The following is an 11025-nucleotide window of genomic DNA, read 5'->3' as shown; positions in this document are numbered from 1 at the left end:
CTCGTCCGAGAGGGTCCGCCGGTGATGATGAGTCAAGGCGGGGGTGGGGGGGGGGGGAGACAGAGGGTGGGAGTTAGGGCCAGCCACAACATATCAAGTGTCAAGGTAGGTTATGATGGGCCGAATGGCCTGGCCCTGTTGTTCCCCGGGGGAGAGTTGGGACAGACAAAGGAGGCACAGAACCTCGGGGCGTGTTCAAAACCCACCTCCGGGAGGGGGTGGGGGTGAGACATTGGCGTTCGGCTGGCAGCGAGCCGACGGGCCGAACGGGCTCCTTCCGGTTTCTATGGAGACGCGGAGCCCCGCCCCCCCCCCGATGGAGGTCGGTGCCCTCTGACCCGGAGCCGGAAGTGCGTGTCTGAGGGAGGGGGGGGGTGTCATGGCGGCCGGAGCGCGGCTGGAGAACGCGAACCCGCTGATTTACGGCAGAAGCTCGGAGCGGCCTCTCACCGCCCGGGAGCAGGAGGAGGAGGCGGTGGACACCATCGACAACCGCGAGATCTTTGATATCCGGGACCGGGGTGTACAACCGAGCCGCAGGATTGGGGCTTGACAGGGTGTAGGCCGCGGGTCCCCCCCCCCCCCCATCTCATCCCCCCCATCTCACCCCCCCCATCTCACCCCCCCCCCATCTCATCCCCCCCCATCTCATCCCCCCCATCTCATCCCCCCCCATCTCATCCCCCCCCCCATCTCATCCCCCCATCTCATCCCCCCCATCTCATCCCCCCATCTCATCGCCCCCCATCTCATCCCCCCCCCCATCTCATCCCCCCATCTCATCCCCCCCATCTCATCCCCCCATCTCATCGCCCCCCATCTCATCCCCCCCCATCTCATCCCCCCCATCTCATCCCCCCCCCCATCTCATCCCCCCATCTCATCCCCCCCATCTCATCCCCCCATCTCATCCCCCCCCCATCTCATCCCCCCCCCATCTCATCCCCCCCCCATCTCATCCCCCCCATCTCATCCCCCCCATCTCATCCCCCCCATCTCATCCCCCCCATCTCATCCCCCCCCCATCTCATCCCCCCCCATCTCATCCCCCCCCATCTCATCCCCCCCCATCTCATCCCCCCCCATCTCATCCCCCCCCATCTCATCCCCCCCATCTCATCCCCCCCATCTCATCCCCCCCCCCATCTCATCCCCCCCCATCTCATCCCCCCCATCTCATCCCCCCCCATCTCATTCCCCCCCATCTCATCCCCCCCCCCATCTCATCCCCCCCCATCTCATCCCCCCCATCTCATCCCCCCCCATCTCATCCCCCCCCATCTCATCCCCCCCCATCTCATCCCCCCCCATCTCATCCCCCCCCATCTCATCCCCCCCCATCTCATCCCCTCCCATCCCCCCCCAATCTCCCCCCCATTCCCCCCCAATCTCCCCCCCATTCCCCCCATCTCCCCCCCATCTCATCCCCCCCCATCTCATCCCCTCCCATCCCCCCCCAATCTCCCCCCCATTCCCCCCCAATCTCCCCCCCATTCCCCCCATCTCCCCCCCATCTCACCCCCCCCCCATCTCATCCCCCCCATCTCACCCCCCCCCCCATCTCATCTCCCCCATCTCCCCTTCCCATCTCATCCCCCCATCCCCCCCCCCCCCATCCCCCCCATTCCATCCCCCCGCATCCCCCCCCCCACTTCTTGCTCCTCTGTGTTTTGGGCAATTCATGCTGGGGACATGTTTTGACGATGTTGAGGTGCTAGTGTTGGCCCGGGGTGGACATGGTCAGAAGTCACACAACACCAGGTTATAGTCGAACACGTTTACAGTATTTGATATCAAGTTCTCAGTGCTGCTCCTTCACCTGATGAAGGAGAAACCTTGTGATTTCAAATAAACCTGTGGACTATAACCTGGTGTCGTATTACTTCTGACTGTCTTTTGAGGAGGGCGATTTCAGTTGTTTTTTCATCCTTAACCTGTCCCTACTCTATCCCATTCACTTGACTTTAATGAAGGGGTGTCCTTTTTTTTGCAAGCAGCACACCTTGAGTGAAAGTTTTTAATGCAGTGTGCTGTGGAAACTTTCCTTAATGTATTTACATCTAATCAGATCGATCAATGACCCAGAACACCCACTGAGTCTGGAGGAGTTAAATGTTGTGGAACAGCTTCGAGTTAATGTAAGTATGCTTTCAGGGCTGAGATGGTTTCAAAATATGATTAGTATAATAAGGATGGATTCAAGCAACTAAACTTCACTCAAGAAATCAGAAGGGGTGTGCCTGCCAATTCTTAAAAGCTGTGGTTTGGGCCAGTACCTAAGAGAAAGCTGTGGCTCAGTGGGTAAATAAGCCCAGAAACAAGACCGTCATGGGCTCACTCCATCTGTGTGTATGTGAAGAGTAGTCACTGTTGAAATGTTGGTAGTAATTAGTACCCAGATTATCATAACCCAATTGTGGCAGTACTTTGCGAGAGGACAGGAATGGGAGGAGATGAATAAAAACATCAATTGTGATGAAATATGATGTTTCACTGTATTCTGGGGGTATATGGCTAGAACTGAGGAAACACTGGAAAATGCCACGTGAGACTGCTTTGCGGAACATGTACAAGAGCTAAGCTGTGTCCAGTAATTCTCCACATTGTGTGGTTTAGGTAACTCGAATTGCTTGGTGTTAAACCAAACTCTTGGGACTGAAATTCTTGTGGGACAAAGTGGGGTGATGGGTTCAAGTTGAAAAGTATGGCACTAGAAAAGCACAGCAGGTCAGACAGCATCTGAGAAGCAGAAGGGTTGACGTTTCGGGCAAAAGCCCTTCATCACAAATCTCCTGCTTCACAAATCTCCTGCTTCACAGATGCTGCCTGACTTGCTGTGCTCCTCCAGTGCCACACTTTTCATTTCTCCAGCATCTGCAGTCCTCACTTTTATCTGATGGGTTCAAGTCCCAGCCAGAGTATTCGGCACACAATCCAGGCGGACACTGCCAATGCAGGACTGAGGGAGTGCTGCATTGCCAAAGGTTCCATCTTTTGGATGAGACTTTAAACCAAGACCCTCTCTGCCCCTTCAGTTGGGTATATACGATCCAATAGTAGTAATCACAGTTAATTTGATTGTAACCTCAACTCCAATTTCCTGTGCACATCCCTTGGTTCCCTGACAGGTTGAAAATCAGCCTTAAATATAATGAAAGATATCAGAGCACCCCAACTTTGAGTACACAGGCCCAATTTATTCACCCTTTCCTCATAACCTCTTATTCCCGGTTACCAATTTAATGGACATTTGCTGTGCTACTGCGAAAATATTCTTCCTTTAAAAATATACACTAAAACACTGCAATGTTCCAGGTGTGGTCTGTCCTAAGCCCCATATAATTATAGCAAAATGTCCTATTCTTGTAATCCAGTTCTCTTGTAAAAGACAGTAGGCTATTTGCCGCCTTAATGCTTGTACCATATTAAATTCTAAGTTTTTTTTCTTGTGTGAGTGTACCTATGTCTCTCCAAACATCAATATTTAAAAGTTTTATATCTTTAAAAAGTAGTTTTTTTGTAACCCCTCATTTCCCCACATTATACTTCATCTGCCAGTTTGCTTATTGTTATACTTGCCAGTTTGCTGTAGTGAACTTGATTTTCCTGTCTGTACACCAGGTGGTTGACCATGAGAACAGTGTATCAGTGGCCTTCACACCTACCATTCCTCACTGCAGTATGGCTACATTGATTGGCTTATCCATTAAAGTCAAGTTGCTGCGCTCGCTGCCTGCCCGCTTCAAGGTGAGAGTTGGTTGCCTGGTAAACTGCGAGTGTGGTATTATCTGCCGTCTGTATTAACTACCTGGTAATTTGTGTGTATGATGGTTACCTGATGAAACCTATGTATTTTAGTTATTTAGCAATTGTTTGTATATTAGGTATCTGGTAGATTGAATGTATATAATTATCTGATGTTCTGAGTGTTTTTTATTCATTCATGGGACATGGGCATCACTGGCCCAGTATTTATTGTCTGTCCCTAGTTGCCCCTTGAGAAGGTGGGAGTGAGCTGCCTCCTTGAACCTCTGCAGTCCATGTGCTGTAGGTTGACCCACAATGCCCTTAGGGAAGGAATTTAAAGGTTTTGACCCAATGGCAGTGAAGAAACTGCCACGTCAGGATGGTGAGTGGCTTGGAGGGGAGTTTGTAGGAGGTGGTGTTCCCATGAATCAGCTGCTATTGTTCTTCTAGATGGAAGTGGTTGTGTGTTTGGAAGGTGCTGTCTAAGGATCTTTGTGAATTTTTGCAATGATACACATTGCTGCTACTGAAGTGTTGGAGGGAGTGGATATTTGTGGCTGTGGTACCAATCAAGCTTTATCCTGAATGTTGTCAAGTTTCTCGAGTGTTTGTTGGAGCTGCACCCATCCAGGCAAGTGGAGAGTAATCCATCACACTCCTGACTTGTGCCTTGTAGATGGTGGACAGGCTTTGGGGAGTCAAGAGGTGAGTTACTTGCTGCAGTATTCCTAACCTCTGACCTGTTGTTGTAGCCAGTTTGTGGCAAGTCCGCTTGAATTTCTGCTCGGTGGTAACCCTCCCAGGATGTGGACAGTGGGGCATTCAATGACAGTAACACCATTGAAGTGTCAAGAAGCAGTCGTTAAATGATCTCTTATTACCTGGCATTTGTGTGCCGTGAATGGTATTTGCTACTTGTCAGTCCAAGCTTGGCTTAAATTTATTGTCATGTGTGCCGAGGCACAGTGAAAAGCTTTGTCTTGCAAGCAATACAGGCAGATCAGAGTTATGCAGCATAGATAGTAAAAAATAGGTAAACAGCAGCAAAGCCAAAAACACAGGTACAGGCGAATGTTAAGAGTTTGAGTGTTGATTCAGTATTCTAACAACAGCAGGGTAGCAACTGTTTTGAAACCGGCTGCTGCGTGTGTTCAGGCTTCTGTACCTTCTCCCCAATGGTGGTGGTTGTAGAAAACCATTGTCAAGTCGTGATGGATCTTTGAGAATGTTGGTGGCTTTTCCTTGACAGCGGGGCCTCGTAGAAGGGTTCTATAGGTGGGAGGTTGGCCTTTGTGATTGTCCAGGCTGAGTTCACCACTCTCTGTAACCATTTCCGATCTTGAATGGTACAGTTGCCATACCAGGTAGTGATACATCCAGATAGAATGCTCTCGATGGCACACCTATAAAAGTTGGCAACGGGATTCGCCGTCATGCCAAATTTACTTGGATATTTACTGTCCAAATCTTATTACATTTACAGAGTCATACAGCGTGGAAGTTATACAGATCCTTCGATCCAACTCATTCATGCCAAACAGGCATCCTAAACCGAACTTGTCCCATTTTCTTGTGCTTAGCCCATATCCCTCTAAACCTTTCCTATTCATGTACCTGTCCGAATATCCCTTAAATGACATGATTGTACCCGTCTCTATCACTACCTCCAGCAGCTTCACCCATACATGCATTACCCTCTGTGAAAAAAGTTGCCCCTGAAGTCCCTTTTAAACTTTGCCCTTCTCACCTTAAACCTATGCCCTCTAGTTTTGGACTTCCCCACTCTGGGGAAAAATGATATTCTCTATTCACCTTATCTTTGCCCCTCATGATTTTACAAACCTCTATAATGTCAGCCTTCAGCCTCTGATGCTCCAAGGAAAGAAATCCCAACCTATCCAGCCTCTCCTTATAATTCAAACCAAACATGAACTGCTTCAGTATCTGAGCAGTCAGTTTGTTGGCAGGTTGAGAATGTGTTGTTTGCTTGGTAATCTGCCAGTGTATGTTAATTACTTTGTAATCTGATTGGGTGTCTCTTTTAAATTCATTCACAGGATATGCCTGTCACTGGCCAGCCTAGCATTTATTGCCCATCCTTAATTGTCCAGAACACAGTTACAGGATAAATCAACGCAATATCTGTGGATCTGGTGTAGGCAGTTTCCTCCTCTAAAGGATATGAGTGAACCAGATAGCTTTTTCCTAACCATCAACAATGGTTTTGTGTCATCATTAGACTCTTTAATTTATTGAATTCAGATTCCAGCATCTGCCAGGGCAGAATATGAATCCAGGTGATGATATCATTAGGCCATCACATCCCTCAGATTTTGGTTACCTGTAATCTCATAGTGTGCTGTTACCTTAGGTTGTTTGTGTGTGTGTTGTAACTTGGGAGTGCCTAGTTAATTACTTGGTAATTGCACAGAATTTACAATACAGAAGCAGGCCATGCTCTTTTAGCGTTCCACATGAGTTCATTCCCACCTATCGATATTCAGTTGGATTAGTGTATCTCTCTGTTCCATTCTTTCTGTGTATTTGTCTTGTTTTCATTTAAATGTAGCTGCACTGTTCACTTCATCCACTTCTTGTGATAGCAAATTCCACATTCTCACCAGGTAAAGAAGTTTCCTCAGAATTCTCTGTTAAATTTCTTTTGTAGCCAGTTGGAGGTCTTTGACCACCAGTGTGCCACAAGGATCGGTGCTGGGTCCACTGTTTGATTTGGATGGGTATATAGGAGGTATGATTAGTAAGGTTGCAGATGACAACAAAATTGGTGGTATAGTCGACAGTGAAGAAAGTTACCTTGGAGTACAACAAGATCTTGATCAGCTGGGCCAATGGGCAGATGGAGTTTAATTCTGATAAATGTGAGATGTTGCATTTTGGTAAGACAAACCAGGGCAGGATATACAGTTATTGGTAGGGGCCTGGGGAAAGTAGTTAAACAGAGGGACCCAGGGGCGCAGGTACATAGTTCCTTGAAAGTGGCGTTGCAGGTAGACAGGGTGGTGAAGAAGGCATTTGGAACGCTTGCCTTCATTGGACAGAGCATTGAACAAAGAAATTTAAAGCACAGGAACAGGCCCTTCGGCCCTCCAAGGCTGTGCCGATCCAGATCCTCTATCTAAACCTACCGCCTATTTTCTACGGATCTGTATCCCTCTGCTCCCTGCCATTCATATATCTGTCTAGGTACATCTTAACTGACCCTATCATTCCTGACCCTACCACCTACACTGGCAATGTGTTCCAGGCACCCACTACCCCTGTGTAAAGAACTTTCCACTCATCTCCCCTGAACCTTTCCCCTCTCACTTTGAACTCGTGACCCCTAGTAATTGAGTCCTCCACTCTGGGGAAAAGCTTCTTACTATCCACCATGTCTATACCTCTCATGATTTTGTAGACCTCAATCAAGGCCCCCACAACCTCCATCTTTCTAATGAAAATAATACTAATCTATTCAACCTCTCTTCATAGCTAGCACCCTCCATATCAGACAACATCCTGGTGAACCTCCTCTCCACCCTCTCCAAAGCATCCACATCCTTTTGGTAGCTTGGAGACCAGAACTGTTTGCAGTATTCCAAATGTGGCCGAACCAAAGTCTTATACAACTCTAACTCTGCCAACTCTTGTACTCAATACCCTGTCTGATGACAGAAAGCATGTCTTCTTGACCCCTTTATTGACCTGTGTTGCCACCTTCACGAAACAATGAACCTGAACACCCAGATCTCTCTGTACATCAATTTTCCGCAGGACTTTTCCATTTACTGTATAGCTCGCTCTGGGATTGGATCTTCCAAAATGCATCACCTCGCATCTGCCTGGATTAAACTCCATCTGCCACTTTTCTGCCCAACTCTCCAATCTAACTATATTCTGCTGTATTCTCTGACAGTCCCCTTCACTACCTGCTACTCCACCAATCTTAGTGTCATCTGCAAACTTGCCAAAGAGGCAACCTACAACTTCCTCCAAGTCATTTATGTATATCACAAACAACAGTGGTCCCAGCACGGATCCCTGTGGAACAACACTGGTCACAGGTCTCCATTTTGAGAAACTCCCTTCCACTACTACTATATCTCCTGTTGCCCAGCCAGTCCCCTGTCCATCTAGCTAGTACATCGTGGACCCCATGCGACTTCACCTTTGCCATCAGCCTACCATGGGGAACCTTATCAAGTGCCTTACTAAAATCAATGTATATGACATCTACAGCCCTTCTCTCATCAATCATCTTTGTCATTTTGTCAAAGAATTCTATTAGGTTTGTAAGACATGATCTTCCCTGCACAAAACCAAGTTGCCTATCACTGATAAGCCCATTTTCTTCCAAATGGAATAGATCCTATCCCTTAGTATCGTCTCAGCAGCTTCCTGACCACTGACATCTGGTTCACCAGTCTATAATTACCTGGATTATCCCTGCTACCCTTCTGAAACAAGGTGACAACATTAGCAATTCTCCAGTCCTCTGGGACCTCACCCGTGTTCAAGGATGCTGCAAAGATATCTGTTAAGGCCCCAGCTATGTCCTCTCTCGCTTCCCTCAGTAACCTGGGATGGATCCCATCCGGACCTGGGGACTTGTCCTTCATGCCTTTTTGAATACCCAACACTTCCTCCCTCCTTAGGCCTAGAGTATAAGAGTTGGGAGGTCATGTTGCAGCTGTACAGGACATTGGTTAGGCCACTTTTAGAACAGTGTTCAATTCTGGTTGCCCTTCTATAGGAAAGATGTTGCTAAACTGGAAAGGGTGCAGAAAAGATTTATAAGGATGTTGCCAGGACTGGTACAGTTACAACATTTTAAAGACATTTGGAGAGGGGAGTTATGCGTGGAAACGTTTAGCTGGATATGGGCGAAGTGCAGGCAAATGGCAATAGTTCAGTTGAGGATACCTGGTCAACATGGACAGGTTGGGCCGAACAGTCTGTTTCCATGCTGTATGACTCTTGGTGACTATCTTACATTGATGGCCTCCAGTCATGCTCTTCTCAACAAGACAAAACATGTCAGAATTTAAAGATTGTAATAGTTAACCCTTCAGCCCTCATTTATTTCCAAGACAGGAGATACCTGGCCTTTAATCCTCTTCAGACAAGGTCTATACTCACCTTTCTGGTATCGTCCTTCTCAATTTTCTTACACATGCTCCAATTTCTCCTTTTTTTAATAACATGGAGACCAGAAATGTTCACAGAAATCTGTGTTAGTTAGCTGGCAATCTGAGAGAGAGGTTGAGTAAATTTGAGTGTTCAATCATGCTATCTGTCTGGTAATTAAGTTTATGCTAGTTTAGCTGGTATTCTGCTTGTATTAGTTATCTGGGGATGTGTGTCTGGTAATATCTGTGTGTCAGTTAACCTACAGACAATGTCTGCATGTTACCTGTCTGAATAAATCCGCAGAAAAGGAGTTGGCTTGATGGTTAGTGCAAATCTGCATCTTTGTGGAAATGTTATAGGAAATCATACTAGTTTCACCTTGCACTAATGTAAGGTGATTCTGGACAGATAGCGGGACTAACGGGTTCCCTTCTTCAAGCATTTGGCACTGGTGCAGTGCACTGGATTAGTTGATGTTTATAATAGAGGAAGGGGATTTCATAAAGGTTGCCTTTGCTCATAATGCTGTTTAATGACTGCAGCAAACACATTCCCCTGTACTTCCTGTAATATACTTTTCAAGATAACACATGAGTTTTAATTCTAATATTGAGCTTTTCTTATTCTAGGTGGATGTCCACATTACTCCAGGAACCCATGCTTCTGAAAACGCAGGTGATCAATCTTTGTAATCCAAGAGATTTAATGTGGCACTGTACTGCGAGGTGAGGGAGTAATTGAGCCCTTTGAGGTCTTTCTTGCCAACTGCCCAGACATTGTTAATTAAGCTCCTTGTTGAGAATAAATCAGATTGTTAACCTGTGGGTAGGTATAGCCTCAGGAAGAGGTGGATTGGAAATGGAGGGGTGAGTACAAGGTTGAGGAAGTGAGGAGGGGGACAGAGTGCATTCAATGAGCAGGTGTAGGCTGAGTCTGTGGTAGGAGGTCAGAGCGGGAAGAGGGCTGGTGCCTGGCCAGGGATTATAGCACAATATAGGTATCTGAGCAGTACAACAGGTCTGGAATTCTTGCATTGCACCAGATTGTTGTTCTGAATAAATCTTCTCCTTTTTCCAGTGAACAAACAACTGGCTGATAAGGAACGAGTGGCAGCTGCTCTGGAGAACTCTCACCTGCTGGAGGTTGTTAATCAATGTCTCTCAGAAAGGTTGTGACCAGACCACATCGTGGCACCTGCCTGAAGAGCGGCACAGCACAGCAGAAAATAATCACAGCATTTCTGAGCCCTCTGTGTGTGTGTCTGAGGGTCTCTGCAATGTTGGGGCTTTCCCCAAAGGGAAATCTGAGAGGTCCCAGCACATGTTAGAACTCCAAGACAGGATTTCGTGTGTGTGATATCTGTAAGTCAATCAGCAGTTGTGCCAATGTGTAAATAGAGAATGATTTGTGTACATTCTTATGAGTTAATGATCTGTCATTCATCACCTACTGGGACTGTTTTTGTGCCTGTCTGCAGATCAGCTATTGGGAGCAGATGGGGGCTAGTCTCTCTGGCAAAGGAGTAGGTGAAGGAGGCAGTCACCAAATCCTAGTGTGAGGGAAGAGAGAGAAGATGTAAAGATCCTGTCCTGATGGCTCGACCTGTGCTCAGTATGTTTCTGCAATTGAATGACTGTGATCAGGGAATAGGTGTAGAGGTTGGGTAATTGGGGTCAGAGATATATAGATGGGATGTTAGGGATGAAAGAAGTACAAACCTGCTACCCAAAATGTCTTGGCATGTTTATCAACGCTCACTCTCCATTTTCTCTGACACACATGGATCCTCTCACTGTCATATGTACACTTAATTCCTCACACAAACTCAGAGAGACCGCTGCATTCATCTGTTTGAGATACCCCATCTGACAAGTGGCAATGTAAAACCATGCCCTTAAATAATCTTGAGTGCACGTCTAATAAATCGCAGTTTACAAACTCCACTAGCTGATGTTTTGCTGCTTTTTTTTTTGCTTGAGTTAGAGTAATGTTATGATACCAGCTTGTCATATTAAACAAGGCAGATCTCAGAAAGAAAGCTGCTTTGATACATTATATGATAAATGTTAGTAGTTTGTTCACATGGCTGTTCATCACTGAAACAGATTCATATAGACTGCAAATGTTCTTTTACAACAGAGCATAAAT

General features: G+C 46.8%; 1 protein-coding gene across 1 annotated transcript; it reads left to right on the top strand.

Moving 5' to 3' along the window:
- The first annotated feature begins 358 nt into the window (after nt 1-358).
- ciao2b (cytosolic iron-sulfur assembly component 2B) lies at nt 359-10820 on the top strand. The gene is made up of 5 exons (XM_087995698.1): nt 359-508; nt 2061-2138; nt 3622-3747; nt 9507-9552; nt 9955-10820. The coding sequence occupies exons 1-5, from the start codon at nt 380-382 to the stop codon at nt 10050-10052; spliced, it is 477 nt and encodes a 158-aa protein (XP_087851824.1). The 5' UTR covers nt 359-379; the 3' UTR covers nt 10053-10820.
- Nucleotides 10821-11025: the final 205 nt, after the last annotated feature.

This window comes from Chiloscyllium plagiosum, unplaced genomic scaffold (assembly GCF_037043375.1).
Source record: "Chiloscyllium plagiosum isolate Xiang-an unplaced genomic scaffold, Cpla_swu_hap1 HiC_scaffold_17, whole genome shotgun sequence".
NCBI lineage: Eukaryota > Metazoa > Chordata > Chondrichthyes > Orectolobiformes > Hemiscylliidae > Chiloscyllium > Chiloscyllium plagiosum.
This window is presented reverse-complemented; position numbering and strand designations above follow the sequence as displayed.